We start from the raw sequence: 17,566 nt of genomic DNA, 5'->3' as shown, positions 1-17,566 counted from the left end.
TGTGGTAGGGTGATGTATGGGAGCCCTGTATTATGTTATGCATGTTTGCTTTTCATTAATAAGTTCACAACTTTTACTATAAACATATTGTTTATGTATATTCATATATGAATGATATACTTCAATAAATTGTTTTTTAAAATGAATTAAAAATTATATTTTTAAAAGAAATATCTTAAGAGGTATTAAAGAACATAAGCATAAGGTAAGTCTGTTTTATTAAAAGGAAAACACATAGAAAAAAAATCTTTAATAAGATGCACACGAAAAAATAAGTGGTTGCTTTTCAGTGGTAAGACTTAGATGACTGACTGATTTTTTAAAACTACTTTGAATTTTCAAATTTTCCCATGAGCTTATTAGAGTGGAACCTACCATTTTAGATAGATGGACTTGAGTTCCAAGAAATGACTTTCAACATGGTGACAATACTCACCAGGGCTGACACTAGCAGATGGGCCAAGAGAACAAAAAAAAGGGTGCACCACTGTTTCTTCTCACAGCCATCAAAAAATATAATACCCCAGAAGACGTGCAGCAAAATGATAACCAGAGTCATGAACGCTGAAAGACAATCAAGATTTAGTGCCAGTCATATCTGCTCCAGACAACAAAGCCCACTGTCCCCGTCTCACTAGCGCTAGGCTCTTAGGGAGCACCTTACTACCCAAGGGTTTAAATGTCATCTCATACAAAGAGGACCTTGGCCCACCTTTGCTCTAATGGTAACCTGGAAAGCAACATTTCCAAAGGACAGGTCAACTCTGCAGTAGCTTCTTGTCTAGAATGGCAAACTATTAAACAGAAAGGCAACTTGGAGCTGGCTTTGGAGCAGTTTCCCTGAGGAATGCAATAAAACTATTTTGATATCTAATCCATTTTCCTCCCAGATTAGGTTTCCACACTAATTAAGAGACTTCTTTATCGAAAGGAATATCTTCAGTTTAAAACAAGTCTCCTGGCTAAAGTGGAATTCTCCTTGGATTTTTTTTAAAAGACCAATTGAAGAATAAAATCAGATGATATTTAAAATTACAATAATTACCTAAGATTCTCCTTAAGCAATCTGATCGACTTTATCCTTACTGTAATGATAAATACAATGGTTTTTCTGTGGAATACTGCCTGTGTGTGTGTATGTCTCCTGTGTCCTGACATTCTTTATTTAAAATGGGCAAGTCCCACATATTCTATAAGTTTTAACATGCAGGGGAAAAAAAGGTGTACAGATATCTCTTTTTGGCCCCATAAGATACCACTACACTCACCAGTCTGGCAAATATTTAAGTCTGACAATTCTCTTTCACACTGCTGGTAGGAAAACAATCTAGCATTACCTAGTAAAGTTGAAATTTTATTTTCTCTTTCATTCTAGCAACTCCACTTCTAGATTTATACTCTGATGCTGCTCTCAAATCAACAGAATATCCTCTTCTGGGAACTTGCTAGAAATGCAAATTCTTCAGACCCATCACAGACCTCCAGAATCAGAATCAATGGGGGTTGGGGCGCAGCAAATCTGGGTTTAAAACAAGCCCTCCAGGTGATTTTGATGCATGCTTAAGCTTGAGAAGCCCTGCTCTAAAGAATCTCTTATACCTGTGCACAAGGAGCTCCATATATCAGCATTGTTTGGAAGAAAAAACTGGAAACAACCCAAATGTCCATCATCACCAGAATGGATAAATAAATTGTGGTGTATTCATTCAATGGAATATTATATGATCTATAATATAAATGACTTCAAGAACATAATATTGAATGGGGGGAAAACATGTGCTGAGAAAGTGCATGCCATTTCATTTATACAAAGCCCAAACGATGCAAAACATTATTATTTGAGGAAACAACTGTAAATGGAAAATTTTCCAAGAAAATCAGGGGAATAGTTATTTACTAGTACAAAGTCTAGTACATTCTTGCCTCCCTCCTGGCAATAGCTTCCCCTCAGTTACTTCTTGGGGGAGGGAAGAGGACAGGCTGGGCGAGGAACACAGGGCTCTAAAGGTAATGTTCTTTAGCAACAGACAGCTGGTTACACAGATGTCTGCTGTAGCATCCTTCTTTTTATCTTACCTGTTATTTTAGAGGTATTATTTTGTTTTTACTCTATAGTTTATAAAAACTATTTTTTTAAAAAGACATAACTGTTACAGAGAAGGGAAAGCACACCCTTATATCTCGCAACAGCCAGCACCATCATTTCAGTAAATGATGGGAAATACTTTAAAGTAGAAGAGGAATATCATTGTAAACTTTGGGGCTAAGGCAGATGAAATAAAATGATGTATTTTAATCCCAGGGATGATCCTAGGAAGGGAAGTTCCCCTGTAGATAGATGCCTGCTGAAGGGTGGAGCTGAGACCACTGCCGAAGATGCTACGGTAGTTGGGTGCTCTCTGTCAAAAGGGATCAAGCAGAGACTGACATCTACACAGGCATAAGTACACTCGCTGGTTATTTTACTTTTTCAATCATAAATTGTTTACACGCTAAGGTTTGTATAAAAACAAGAGTCAATCATATGTCAAGAGAAAGCAAGGACACCTGTAAAGTCAGTTTATATTTGCCCTTATCTCTCTGCATGACCATGAATTTTGAGACTGGCCAATAGCTCCTAGGTCAAGTCCTGGAGTTTAGTCTGCCATCCTAGCTTGGCTCAAGACATTAAAATATTTCATTTTCTTTGGCTTTCTCCTTTAGTTTAAAGAAAATAAAAATACAACCCTCAAACTGCTAGCATATTTTTCTTGCACTTTCTTCCAAAAGTATTTTTGAAGTTATGAAACAGACGTTCTCACTAGGGGAATTAGCACCACCTAGTGATAGGAGCTGAAAAAATACCATTTGGAGAATGCTATTTGAGGACCAAAAGGAAACTGCTTATGTAGTGGTGTAACTGAGGGATTTAAGAAAATATAGAAAACTCTGACAGTCATACCCACTCAAGATTATGTTTTATTATGTTGGACTCTAAAAGACTATTTGGGTTTTTTTGGTGTTTAAACAAATCAATTTTTCTGATACATATTAGTAAAGCATATAATTACATTTGTTTTTAAGACTTAACACTTCAAGTTATAAAAAAGTGCCAAAATATTCTAATTAGGGAATATTTAAAAGGAAGATAAATTGCGCTGTTGGAGGCACTACTAATTAAGTATGACCCAAATACACACTTTTCCACTCTCTTAGTTGTAGCGAGATAATAGAGGGGCCTTGGCATAGACCTTGGAAGGCTGCTAACTACTTTTTAACAGGGAAGATTAGCATGGTGGCTGTATACAGGATGGATTCATGTGTGAAGAGTGTGGAGGAAAGACAACTAAGCAGGTGGGCTCCAGACAGGAGATGACAAGGCCTAAACTGAAATGGAAATAAAGGGTCTACTGAGAATGGCAAACAGGTGTCCATCAGGTTTGGGGCCACCATGTGCAGGATACCTCTAAACTACTGAAGCAATTACTATCTACAGAATTTATTTAAGAATTGGTCATATTTCTTTATGCTTTTCCTATTATTATCTAAATCTGTTAATTAAATGCTTACTTTATTTTTCTATACATTTGTCTTATTCTATTTCACCTACTAGTAGGTAAGTTCCTTGAGAACAGGAATTACTTAAGCATAAATGTTAAATAATTTAATTAAAATAATGTGTGCATGGGGTCAATTATTTCAGTGATATAACTATTGCAAAAATAACAAATACAATGAATTTTTTTCTATTTATTAAGACTATTGTAGAATTGAGGATAAATCTTACATTAATTATATACATTACCAACTCTCAAATTTGTGATCATTTTATTCTGACCAGTTTTTAGCTGGTGGATGAAAAGGCTGTTTGAATTAAGTTCATCCTTTTATACTGTGTTTTTGGATAAAAAGATCAACTCATCTATTACCAGTTTTTTCCTTGTTCTCAATTTCAAGATTAAATAATGCTACCTATCCTAAAAAGGAGCCAAGGTGACTAATTAATTAAAGAATAGGGATTATAGTAAAGATAAATAGAATAATGAAAACCAAAAAGGATCTAGCCTATAAAAATTCACTTCTAATATTTCAACTACTCAGCAACAGGGCTAACACGGTAAAAAAAAAAAATTATGCAAGCTAAATTCCACTCTAAAATTCTAAAGTACTTTAATAAAAATTTTATTTCCTAGGTCTTTCATTTTGTAGTGACTAACAGTATTTTGCCTTTAGAAAACAGACCATAAATTTCTAGCCGCTTGAATTCCTAAGCCAGTGAACACCAATAAGAATGGCCTTCGTCCTGGCTCCAGCCTGACTCACTGCACTGCTGTGGGGAAGTCACCACCTTCACTGCATTTTTAAATGAAATGAGAATGAACTCTGACCTGCCTGAAAGAAAAGATGGGCAGATTAAATAGCTAAAACTCATAAAATGCTGTAAAGACAGACAGAAAACCCAACATTCCCAGCTACTCAGCACATACCCGCATTCAGGAAAAACTGGGGAGAATCTCCATGAATGCCCACCGTGCCTGGCCCTAAGGAGTCGGACAGGGTGTTCACAAAGGAAAATACTCCACTCATGATTCCAAAGCCCAAGCCAGAAACTAAAAGAGAAAGAAAAGCACTGTTAAACCCTTTCATGTTATGATTTCTGTTCCAATCAGATTTCCAAGGACTAGAGAATACCATTTTATTAAAGGGGAAAGGATATCCATGTTGTTGGAGAAGCTGTGGAAAGTTGGCTTCAAAAGAAGGGGGAAAAGGAAAGGAGATGCATATGGAATATAGCAGAGAAACAGAAAAGGAGAGAAAAAGATCTAGGAGGGCACAGAACAGGTGAGAGAAAGGAGAATACAATGACAAAACTCTGATTTTAGTTTATGATAAGTCTGTAGAGTTAAGCTGATGGCATAAAAGAACTGAACTTAAGGTATGACTGTGTATTTTAAGGAGTGCTCTCTGGGCCAAACTGGGCTGACTCAATTTAGGGACCTAGATCCGATCTTGAAACATAATTCTGAAGGAAAAATAAGCAGAGGTATTAACTACATTAATATTAATAGTCCTCCCACTACAGCTAAAGTCATGGTAAACATCCAGAGTAGTCAAGAGATACATCACTGAGAAACTATTCACTAACTAGAGTGTATATATATTAAAAATCTAATTTTCAAACCTGGTTCATAGTCAATGGACATAACAGATAAGGGTTCACCTGCAATCATTTTCCTTTAAATAAGAGCCCTGGAAAGTTTGAAAAATAAACAAATAATGCGCTCTAATAGGCCAAGGCAGCAATAAAATGCTATCTGAAATCGATAAAGACACAAAAGATAAAAATGGCTTCTATGCCAGGCCTGATTTTTTAATAACACCTTCCAGTTCTAACTTACCATAGGCCAGCAATCGCATAGACGGTGCTGACTCCAATGGGCTTATAGCCTTCAAACCCTCATTTGCGAGTCTAAAATAAAATCACACGTGTAATTTAAAAACAAAACATTATGTTAACTATATAAAGTCAAAAGTTGAATAAACCTCCGTATTCTATGTCTTAAGTTTGTGGGAAGAAAGTTCTATGACATTAACACATCTCAATGTTAACATTATGAAGTGAAAAACATACAAAATGTGATCATGTTCCATGTTCCTGATGACTAGAACACACCAGATGATGTAAGAGCAGTGTTTTCAGTCTGACCATTTTGCTGAAATGGAAAAATCTTTGCTTACACTTATTACTGTGTTTCCAAAATCAACAACAAAAAAATTCCAACTTTAAAAAAAATATAAACTATGAAAAACTACTGTCTTTATTTGTTCTGATTCTTTTTTGCATGCATTTGTAAGAAATGGAGAGCACCAAGGAATATGCATGTAAATTAAATACACTATTTTAGAAATTTCTAAAAATAGGCATGCCGTTTAGGAAATAGTAGCATGTTTACCTTAATAGTTTTTTTATAAATGGGAAATTTTTGAAAAACCTTAATGTCTGTTTCAGATCATGTACAGGAACATAACTTGGATATTTAAAAAATTATTAACATCAAAAGGACTACCACTTATGGCCACATGCCAAATTCTCACTGCAGAATTCTCCTCCAAGCTGAAAGTTATAATTCACTCATTCATTCAAGATGAAGTGTTTCCAAGGCCTGACCCTTAAAATAAATTTATAATAGACTGCAATGATAAAGATTTTTATTCAGTTCCATATATGTATAAAAACTGATGCAAACTTCCCACATTTTAATCTTGGCACCAAATTCAGGTAGTAAAAATTTGAGATATTCCTTTAAACTTTAAAGTTCAAAACATAATTCGGCACTGAAGATAGTTAAAATATTGATTAAATCCAAGTCGATATGTTTGAATGTAGTATAGGCAAGAGTGCAATTTAAATGGATCTTTATAAATGCTAGTCAATGAATGAAGTATTATAATAATTATCAAACTTATTTGAACCTATAACTACATATCTAAAATTTGCTAGGAAAATTCTGTACAGTATCTGAAAGGCTTTTTTAAAGATGCATTTTGCAGAAGCAAACAAAGGCACCTGTTAATACAAGTTTGTCTTACCATCTGTTGGCAAATTTCCAAAGGTCCTTTCTGAGGAGCAAACATGAGAAGGCCAAAGAGGCTTTTCTGAACTTCTTGGCACAAGAGCCTTAGACTGACATCCGTAATTTCTTCTTCATGCAACCCTACCCCTTCACTGTCCTCGTTACCACCCAGGGAGTGGGTATAGCTCAATGGTTGAGCATCCGCCTCCCATGTACAAGGTCCCAGGTTCAATTCCCAGGGTCTTCTTAAAAAAAAAAAAAAGGTAACCTATGTTCAGTCCCTTTGGAACTATGGCAAGCAGTAATTGTGAAGAAACCAGTGTGAAGAACAGCAGATGCCCACTCAGGCACTCCGGGGAAGTCAAGTTTTAGAATACAAAAGTCCCAAGGGCTTACTAGCCCCATGTCTTAAACTGTAAAGTTCTGTATTAGAAATTAGGTAGGGAAGTGGACTTGGCCCAGTGGTGAGGGCGTCCGTCTACCACATGGGAGGTCTGCGATTCAAACCCTGGGCCTCCTTGACCCATGTGGAGCTGGCTCATGCGCAGTGCTGATGTGCAAGGAGTGCCGTGCCACACGGAGGTGTCCCCAATGTAGGGGAGCCCCACGCGCAAGGAGTGTGCCCCGTAAGGAGAGCCGCCCAGTGTGAAAGAAGGTGCAGCCTGCCCAGGAATGACGCCGCACACACGGAGAGCTGACACAGCAAGATGATGCAACAAAAAGAAACACAGATTCCCAGTGCCGCTGATAAGTATAGAAGTGGTCACAGAAGAACACACAGTGAATGAACACAGAGAGCAGACAACGGGGGCTGGGGGTGGGGGGGAGGGAAGAGAAAAAAAAATCTTAAAAAAAAAAAAGAAATTAGGTGTTTTTCAAAATTAGCATCATTATATGTGAAAATGCAAGACCAACATGAGCCAGTGCTGTAGCCAATAGGAAAACCCAATGCAATCTGAACTACTAAGAGTCCAGTGCCCAGGGGGCTGGGAGGACTGCTCTCCATGAGTTAGACCACGCTGCAGATTACTGTGCTGTGCCCTGACAGAAAGGGCATGCTCTGGGCCAACAGAGACTGTGAAAGGTGTGGAAGCCACATCTATGTCTTCTGGGTTCTGGGTGAATGAGGGGTGTTTAGCCTTAAAAGGGACATAATAACAATAACATGGCAGAGATTTCACTTACTGTGGCAGCTCATCACGGTGAGAGAAGTTAGAAAGAAGCAGATTTTGATCACCTTTATAACGTTCTACAGTTAAAATTAAAATTGTAAAATGGTACTGCTGAGTACCAATAACATTCAACCAGAGCTGGATGTCCACCTGTTAGGGATGTCTGTATTCCTATAAAATTGAAATTTTATCTTTGATATTTGTTTGCTGCTTTTTATTATTTCTTGGGATTAATGATAATTTCATTTTTAAACCTTTTCTAAGATACAACTTTTGTTCCTAAGCAATGCGTCCTCATATTCAATATGAAATTTAAATTGCTTTGTTATTAAAAAGGAATCCAATACCTGTCAGTAAAAGCAAAAAGTAAAAAAATACAAAAGGCCTAGCATATTGCCAAGAACAAATTCTCATAGCTGCTGTTGAGATTGGATGAAATTTATGGAGCACCTTAATTACCTCATTAGCAGAAAAGAAAAAGGATGGCACATTATAACCACTCTACTAAGTCTTATGACATAATCAAAGCCAACTTCAAGGCTGCCTGAGAGAAAACAACAGTTCCAAGTTCTAGCTGTGTTTCAAATCAGTGGTTTCATGTGAGGTCCTCATGTGTATAACAGATGACCTATTTTCTGGCCCAGAAAGGAAACTTATATCCAAAGTTGTTTTGTTTTTTGTTTTTTTCTCCTTTTATAGGTTTGAAACAACATGAACTATCACAATATGAATCCTTGTTTTCCTCTAATGCAGTGAAAATAATGGTAGGCATAATCTCCATAAGAGTTTTTGTCTTAGGTGGTAGCAAAGAGAAACAGATACAAATTCTAAGTATCTTGAGTGCTGGAACTCTTTTTGTTGTTGCTGTTAATTAATGGCTATTTCCCTAGCTGAGCTGATATTTCTCCTTGATATCTTACCACCTGCTAACATACTGTCTTTTTCTTGTTCATTCATTTGTCCACTTCCCACTACAGCTCCATGAGGGCAGGAATATCTTTTAATCCCTGATGTATCCTCAATGACTAGGACAGTGTGTGGCATGGAGCAAGCACTCGAGAAATATTTTTTGAATGAATGAAGGAAGCAAAATATCCACAGGTTAAAAAAAGAATACTCAATATTTTCATGCTGGAAATGCACCACTCCCTTGGCTTAGAACTATGTAGAAAGGCACAGGCCCTCCTAATTCAAAGTTACCTGGGGAAAAAAGGCAAAGCAAACTTTTAACTTACTTTAAAAGGTGATAATATGCAAACCGGAAGGTTTCTTGAATAAAGACTGAGACCAGCACTCCAAAGATCAGCAGGTATTTCTGTAATGGTTCATCTTTGTTGCCAGTAACGGTTCCTACCATGAACCAAACAAGGGAGGAAAGCAGTAGAGACACCAACCAGAAGAAAGCTCTGATAAGTTAGGAGGGAAAAAGTTAAAAGGAAACATAAGTATAGCAATAGCAATGATTTTTAAAGGGAAAAAACCCTGCTTGAGGAAGTTACAGATTTCCTGACTCTCAAACAGTGGTGGTGATGGTGTGGGGGGCAGGAGGTAGAAACAAATCCTTATAAAATGATGCTCTGGATCAGTGGGTCTCAATCAGTGATTCTTTCTCCCTGGTAAGCAAACATGTGGTCCAAGAGAATGAGATTTTCATGACAATAACTTCTTCAGCAACCATGCAATTTGCAAGTACATCTGCAGATCCTATCTATCTGCCAAGGACTGTCCAGCTGGAAACTTGGTTATCTGCTACTTTTCCTAACCAATGTTCTGCTCATTGATGTGCCAAAACAATAAAATATACAACCAGCAACCAATGCAATTTTTAGACCTCAAAGCCTATCAGAACTTATTTAGTCGTCAGATATCTGCAAATATAGTAGTGTCTTTTCCAGAAAAATGTCTATATCTCTATTAATGGAATGCTTGGTATAAAATCCAAGGCTGATGTACATCAGTTTTCCAGGTCTAGTTTTTATAACGTCCTGTGTTGATTCTAATGATTACAACCTTTACAAACCTTTAGCCCAAATCTCTATTGTTTTATAAAATGATACATGCGATGCAGCACTTTCAGTACATCTAAGGGAAGTGGTGGGAATGACTGGCCTAGCCTGGTTGTTTCTCCTGGTGCCAAGGAAGACCCAAGGTGGGAGTGGGATGGGGGTAGGGTTTGTGTCTCAGCAGGAGCTACCAGCCAGGTGAAAACTGGGATTATGCCCACATTCGCCACCAGAGTTCCGTATTTACTAAACTCCCGGCAAGAGATGCAGATCAGGTGCTTCCCTTAGGCTTCGCCCCTGAGGCCCTGGAAAGCTTAAAAATAACAAGAGTAATAATAATAAACGAATCGTACTCCCTAGACACTCTGATTCAGCTGATGACCTAAGGTGGGAGTCGGGCCTCCGTGTGCTTTAAAGCACCCGGACCTCAGGTGATTCAAATGGGCAAAGGCTGCGAACCACCGCTGTGGACTCAAGCGGCTCTCAACTCTTCGAGAATCTGAGAGAAATTAGGGACTCCCTCTCCAGAAAAATGAAAAATATATACATGAACTTATTCACATTTTTCCATACAATTTCAAGAGCTCCATGACCAACCAAAGCCCACCCATGGATCTGGGCAAAAAGACCCGCACCACGAGCTCCTGCCCCAGTGCTCGGCCGCTGGCGTCGCGGGCTCTTGCTCTTTCCCACCGCCCCTCCCGGGAAGGCGAGCACCCGCCGGCGAGCAGGGCCTCACTCGCCCCCTCTCAACCCCTCTCCCCTCCGACGCCCAGCAAGGTCGAGCCGTTTGGTGGGGGCGCCGGGAGCCCTCGGCGGGTGGAGCGGAGCCCCGGCGTCCGGGTTTCCCCGCGCAACCGCCTCTCACCCGGCGATGAGGAATATGATGCGCAGCGAGTGGGGGGCAACGGTGAAGATGTAGAGGGCGAGCGCAGGCCCGAAGGCTATGAAGGCGCAGCCGAAGAACACAGCCGCCGTCATGGCGACCGCCGAAACCAGCCCGGGAACGGGCGGAGACGCCAGGGGCGCGCGGCGGAGCAGAACCCCGCGCGGGGCGAGGGGCGGGGCGAGGGCGGGGTAAGGGGCGGGGCGGGGCGGGGCGCGCGGGCGGGGCGGGGCCCTCCGTCAGACCTGGTTTCTGCCGCTGCTTAAGGACGCGCCCCATCTTCCTAACTGGGCCACCCACTTGTTGGCAATTTTGGGATGCGAGCCGTAACCTCCGTACGCTGACCGTGACTCCGCATCACATTGCCTTTCCTCTCTCTGCTTCCGTCGTCACAAATCTTTCTTTTTACTCTGACTCCTGTGTCCCTCTCATAAGCACCCTTTGGATTATATTGGGTCCACTAGGACAATCCAGGATAATCTCCCATTTCAAGATCCTTAACTTGATCACAAGTACCAAGTCCCTTTTGCCATATACGGAAACATTCACAGGTAACAGGGATTAGCATGTGGACATCTTTGGGGGGAGATATTTTTCAGCCTATCACAGAAGTTATAAGCATTTAAAGAGCCAAACCAAAGGATGAAATTATTCTGGGAAAGTGAGAGATCAGGAGAATAATGTCACAGAAAAAGGGAACGAGAATATTTATGAGAAGGAGAGACATATTGGTCAAATGCTGCCAAGAGGCCAACCAAAATTGTCTACTGCTTTAGCAACTAGGCTTTTGTAAACACAATGTTGGTGAAGTAGGAGTAGATTAAGGAATAAATGAAAAACGAGAAAGAAAAGACTACAGGACACTCTTGGAGAAACTTAGCTATAGCAGGAAGAGGAGGAAAAAGCAGGTGAGAGAGGGACGTAAGGCAAAAAGGATGGGGTTAAGAATGCTTAGCTACTGAAGGGAAAGGGATAAGAGAGGGCAGTTTAAAGGTGTAAGAGAAAGCTGTGAATACCCTGAGATACAGGATAGGGGTGGAGGGAAGAATCCAGGGGAGAGACAGAGAGAAGAGCCCAGAATAGGAGGGATGACTCTGCTACCAAGAGGAAGGATGTGGGCATGAGGGTATATGTAGAGCAGCAGGCACATGACGGGCTGAAGTTGGGGAGGGAGACTAGCATGGTTTTAAACTAATGTTTTTCTTTAGGAGGAGGTGAAAGATGTGTGTAACAAGAATGGGAGGAAGAAGGCAGGAAGCCTGAGAAGAACCGTGAAGGTTTGAAATGGCTGTGGGTTTGAACGGGAAAGGCTGCAAATGGGAACCTGAACAGGCACAGTGGCACAACGCCACAGGGCTGGTGCAGTTAAATTATGTTATTTAGAAGTGAAAACAAAACAACAGAAACTGAACTTGTAAGGACTAAGAAGGAAGAGATGATTAATTTAAGACTACATGTTTTACAGTAGATAACCACAATGTATTCTAAATTAAGTTTGAGCTGGGGATCTATTTGGTCACTCTTCTAAGTCTTTAAACAACTTTGGATCAGATATAAAGTTTGCTAAAATATCTGGTATACTATGGTTAGAGTCACATATCCAGCAAATGTGAAGTAAAGTTTTTGAAATGTGGAATCCATTCTAGAGAGTCATGAGTATTTTCATTATGTAGTCTTTATTTTAGACGAACATTATTGTAAAAAAAAGTTCACCTGGAATAAAATCCATTGTTATTTAAAAAACACAGCATCGGAATCAGTACACAGTTAATGAATTGGCCTAAACAAGTGTAACTACATGACAGTTCCACTTTATCTGCAGGAGCTTTTTACAATAAGCCATTGAGCAAAAAAAAAATATGCTTAAACACACACAGTAAGATAATTCAATGAAAAAACTAAATATTTTTCCTTAGGGGCATGATTTTACTCATGGTATTTTGCATTTAAGGAACTGTAGTTTCAGCTGCAAACAAAATAAAACCCAACTGTAAAAGGTCACAGGAATGAACTACAATAATTAAATTCACTTTAAAAACAAAAAGGTAAGACAGGAAATATAATAAAATCAGTTCTTGGCAATAAGAAATGCGATGTGGCACACGCATTTCAAGAAATGAAGTAATATCTGAAAATATCTCTAAAATAATTACTAATTTTCATTTCTGTACATTTCAGTCAATTTTTTTCAGTGAACATGACACCCAATGATTTTATTAGTCTAAAAAAAAGACTGCTTCTACTGCAAAACTGTGCTAGAATTTAAAATATTATTAGCCTATCCTGTCCATCTATGTCCCTCTAGATCAAAGGATTTCATTTTTAGACACTTTTTTTTTCTTCTTTGGATATAACAAGAAGGAAAAAGAAATGTCCTTTCTGTTAAAAAAATTTCTAAAAAAACTTGTTTACAGAATTGAGTGCTTAAAATCTAAGATAAGAAAACCAACATAATGAAATGCACTTTAAAATTTTTAAGCTTAGAAGCTCATCTTTAAAGATTAAGAACTAAATTTATAAAGGAATCTAAATCATGAACTAGGAAAAAATGTCTGCTTAAATGTATCACTTGCTGATCACAGGAAAAATTTTATAAGCCTTAATACAGATTCTCAGCATTCAGAACCTGTAAAATGGAGTTATAATCTCCTACTTTAAAACTTCTGCAAAATTTTATCTATATTGCACAGCTAAATTTATTAATAGAGACAGGGAAAGAATATTTTTTCCACTATTGGATATGACATGTATATTCTATTCTAAACTAAAATACCTCCTATCTTTCCCAATGATGACTTTAGTTCAAAACAAAACATATATAGATTTTGCAGGATGCTTAAAGTTTGGCTCACTGTTTCTCTACCAGATATTAGAATACTAGTTAGCTAAATGAGGTATAATTAAAAAATAGTCCTTCAAAGTAAAGAGTATAGTCTTCTGAAAATTTACAACAAAGACTGCACAAAATGTTTATGTAAATAGTAAGAAACCCTGCAGCACCTACTAACTGATACGCAGGTTAGATTACTTTTATCATAATCTGTCTGAAGTAAAATATAGCTAAAATAAGTTCCCAGTGAAACATTTTACAGTCAACTGATTTACATACTACTTAGTTACAGCACATTTTCATTGAATGATAACTCTCAGACTCTATTTGAGAAGGTCTAGTCCAATCATTGTCAAAAATTAGCACACTAATAATAAAGTGCAGCCACTGAACCACTAATACTGCTGCAAAAATCTTCATGTACCTTATCCATAAGACCACAAAAATGTTCACATAAAACTAGAATTCTTCAGTTTCAGCAGGGAACAGACAATTATCTGTCACTAAATTCATCTACAAATAGAAAAAATAATGTACTATATGTACATTATTAAGCAAAGTGGAATATTTATTGGGTCATTTTACCATGCAGAAAGTGAATTTCCTATGGTCTTAGCTCAAATTATATACAATTTAGCAAAGCTAAATGTAAGAAAATAGCAATGACATTTTATTTCTATATAACAGAGCATTTACCCCTAATCTGCTGCTACTTCAAAGAGCACTATTAGACTCATTTAACTTTTACAGGCTCTTTCAAAGGGAAGTTCATGGAGACTAGTTATTAACCTATCTCACACAAAAGAAGAGAGAAGAAATGTAACAAAAGCAAAGAATTTTGTTTTAAAAAAAAAAAAGCTAACCACAGGATATGTCAGTTTTGGTTTGCAAACAACCCCTGAGATATAAACCAAGTATTAAGACACCAAAAAGTCAGAGGTAAATTACTAAGAGAATTACATTCATACATGGTGTCATAACACTTGCCTTTTAGAAAGTACCTTGTTACCATCCAGAAAGCTGAACTGCTTGGATCTTTTTCATAAAATTAGTGAATACAGGATGTTTCTAACAAATCATTTTTTATTCTTCAAAAATGTATCTAATTCGAAATGGTAGACTTACGATCAACTTTCAATCAGGGAATTATCAATTATATTGGGACAGCAACAGGTGCCTTTAAGACAACAAGCAACTACAAAAAAAAAATCAGGAAGCTGAAATTTATCAACAGTAAATTTAGTGCATTCATCAAAAATAGCTCTGGTACACTTGTTGCCACTAAATTGTTCATAAATTTTCAAAGTAAGAAAGTTTGGTCAAAGCATTCTACAACATATCTTAATTTGAAGCAGAATTTTCTATGGTAACAAGTAATCCATTCCTCCATTTCCTATTCTTAATTATCAGGCATGATGGTAATCTTGTAAAGCAAAATAGGCATACTAGGAAAAATAATTATTATCAGAATCACTTCTCTATCACCTCTTTCTTATTCCCTTCCTTATTATGATGCTGAAGGCTTGTATAACAGCAATGACATAATGATATGAATTTGGCACATAAATTAGCACTAAATACCTTTTATTTTCTTCTGTGATGGTTTCAACTACTATAAAAGGTATACTAGTACCAGTGTTCAATGAGAAAGGCAGATAAACTTTTGGTTGGCTTTGGCCCAAATGACTGGACCAAGTTCTCTTACAACAAACCTGAACAAATGGAACTGTTTCACATATTCAACAACAATGGCTTTAAAAACTGAAACCTTGCTAAAATTTTTCTCTAGTTTAAAGGCAAGAGTTTTCCAAGAGGCTACACTAGGTTTAATTATTCTTATAAAATAACCCCACCCCAATAAAAACAGAACCAAAAATTGTTTACACCATAACCAAGAGCTATCTCTATTAAATCTATTTCAACAAGTTAAACTCTCTCCCTCTAGGTAAACTTTCTGCAAACTAAAATCTAACTCTAACTCTTGTTAACCGTTACAAATAGGAATTATGTTAAGAATTGAGTCTTACAACCAAACCAACAGGCTTAGGGGTGAACCTAAGGAAAAAAAAGATTAAGTATCCTGATGTGACAAAACTACAATAAGATGCTGAAATAAAATCCAAATGGTACATCTCTCTGCTTATATAAAATTCTAGCTCAAGAAAAATCACAATTTAGAAATAGAGAAAAATTAGAAATGTCCGAATATGTTATGTTTTAGATAACTGAATAATTACAATAGGTTTCAGATGGGAAATCACAGTAAATATAAACCCCAGGAAAAGTGAGATTAAGGTGCTTTCCAAATGCAGTTTCTATAGATTAGGCAAAGGTAAGCAATTTAACAAGTGATTCTTTGAGCTACCCAGACACTCTGTGGCAAAAGAAGTAGGAAATGAAGCAAAGCTCTAAGCAATCAGAAGAAATAGGGAATTGTGGCCTCTGATTAACAGATGAGCATTTTTATGAATTTTAAAAACAAATTTTATCAGAATTTTAATGATTCTTATTTATGAAAATCACAGATCAGAGAGAGCCCTTAAATACATGCTACCAATGCAATAACATTTGGCCATGATTACCAGACCAAATGTCCTTTAATTTCAGTATATCAACTTCTGCTCTAAAGGTTCTACTCTTATTTAAACATCCTCAAATGTTTAAATCTAGTCTTTCATAAGACAAAAACTATGCAAATACAAGTCTAAGATTGTGTTGAAACATGAAATACAAAAATTGATGTGCAAAGTGAAAAGAAAGATAGCAGCTTCTGCAACAGATAGTAAAACAAAGAAAAAACAAGTTAAGTCCGGTATGTGTCTCCACTTCATTGCTTCCATGTTTGAAAAAAGGAGCCTGTTATTTTGCTAGGCTGAGAGACAGGAATCCACTTGGTATTTTGTGTCTAGAGGTCTAGGTTCAGCAGTGCTCTCAGCAGCAGCTGGGTGGTATGATTCTGAGGCTGGGTGACCTGTGCTTTCAGAGAAGCAGGAAAGGGTCCTCGCAGTGTGCTGTAGTCTCTTAGAAAGAGTTCATCAGAGTAGTGAACAACGGAAGAAACTGGTCTTCTTTGATCGATTTTCTGTTATTTTCACTGGTCCACCTGCTCCTGATGAATTGCTGTCATTCTAAAAGATAGAGGCTAAAGTTACCAAGGAAATAAAAGTTTCATGGTTTAACTCCAATTGCCTATAAAATAAAAATATCAAAACATACTATTATATAAATTTGTGTTCACTAGTCTTTTATTTGAAAGGAAACTAATAAACTCCAGTGTTGTATCTTTTTCTTTGGAAATGATGGATTAAAGAGAAAAATGTTCTTAGGCTAGCATATTTTATATTAATAATATATTACATAGGCAGCTCCCATTTCCAGTCCAAAGAAATTTTAGCCAAAGGAGTGTAGAGTTTCAAGGTTAATGATAGAAACAATGTTATGATACTGATATAAACAATCCTGTTGTTAGAGGTAGGAAGAATTGGTAACATGAGGTATATAATTATATTCAGGACTCAGGGTTGCCCTAATGGTTCATCAGTGAGATATTCTCAAATTTAAGAACAAATTAGTAATTTCAAGATCATAATTATTATAAATATAAATGCCTACCATATTTAAACTGAACTAGGTAATTTTACGGCAAAAATTTAATTTGTGCCATTACTAATTTTAATTATTCTGATCAAAATTCAATTAAAGACACTTAAAGAACCAGATGAAAGAAATGAAACAGCTGCCAGAAAAAAAGAATCAGAGTTCAAACATGTGAATATATAGGTCAGGGAAAAAATGAGTTTAATGTGAATATGCTATAATCAAGCCTAGTCTTTTTATCAAATGCCAAATTTAAAAAATCATAATGAAAATAAAAATTATAAGTGATACAGACCATTTTTCGGTTGAGTTTTGTCATTATATCTCGTGCAAGTGTAAAAAATGCCTAAAAGTTAAAAAAAAGTTTTTCATTATTATAGTTATATTTTAAAATAGGAATACAGATTTTTTCCATGATTTCACTATAAAATATATTACTTTAAAATTTTTAATTGAGAAAAGAACAAAATTGTAATAATATTATGTACATGAATGTTGTATCCTATTTTTCAATTATATTAAAT

The 17,566-nt window shown here is 37.0% G+C and overlaps 2 protein-coding genes across 3 annotated transcripts in view; both read right to left on the bottom strand.

Annotated features, from left to right (window-relative positions):
* The window catches only part of APH1B (aph-1 homolog B, gamma-secretase subunit), a 29,269-nt gene extending 18,425 nt beyond the window's left edge, over positions 1–10,844 (bottom strand). Inside the window, exons 1-5 of the mRNA XM_004469623.3 lie at positions 10,598–10,844; positions 8,962–9,132; positions 5,379–5,449; positions 4,467–4,589; positions 437–564 (exon numbers count right to left, since the gene is read on the bottom strand). Of these exons, the coding sequence (XP_004469680.1) occupies positions 437–564; positions 4,467–4,589; positions 5,379–5,449; positions 8,962–9,132; positions 10,598–10,710 (606 nt within the window). The 5' untranslated portion in view covers positions 10,711–10,844. The remainder of the gene's footprint in view (positions 1–436; positions 565–4,466; positions 4,590–5,378; positions 5,450–8,961; positions 9,133–10,597) is intronic.
* Positions 10,845–12,272: 1,428 nt separating this feature from the next.
* RAB8B (RAB8B, member RAS oncogene family) overlaps positions 12,273–17,566 on the bottom strand; it is an 81,907-nt gene continuing 76,613 nt past the window's right edge. For both annotated transcript variants that reach the window (XM_004469624.4, XM_071214236.1), the window contains 2 exons: positions 17,338–17,388; positions 12,273–16,573 (listed from right to left, as the gene is read on the bottom strand). In XM_004469624.4, the coding sequence (XP_004469681.1) occupies positions 16,481–16,573; positions 17,338–17,388 (144 nt within the window). In that variant the 3' untranslated portion in view covers positions 12,273–16,480. The remainder of the gene's footprint in view (positions 16,574–17,337; positions 17,389–17,566) is intronic.

The sequence above is a fragment of the Dasypus novemcinctus genome, chromosome 3 (genome assembly GCF_030445035.2).
Source record: "Dasypus novemcinctus isolate mDasNov1 chromosome 3, mDasNov1.1.hap2, whole genome shotgun sequence".
In the NCBI taxonomy this organism is placed as follows: domain Eukaryota; kingdom Metazoa; phylum Chordata; class Mammalia; order Cingulata; family Dasypodidae; genus Dasypus; species Dasypus novemcinctus.
This window is presented reverse-complemented; position numbering and strand designations above follow the sequence as displayed.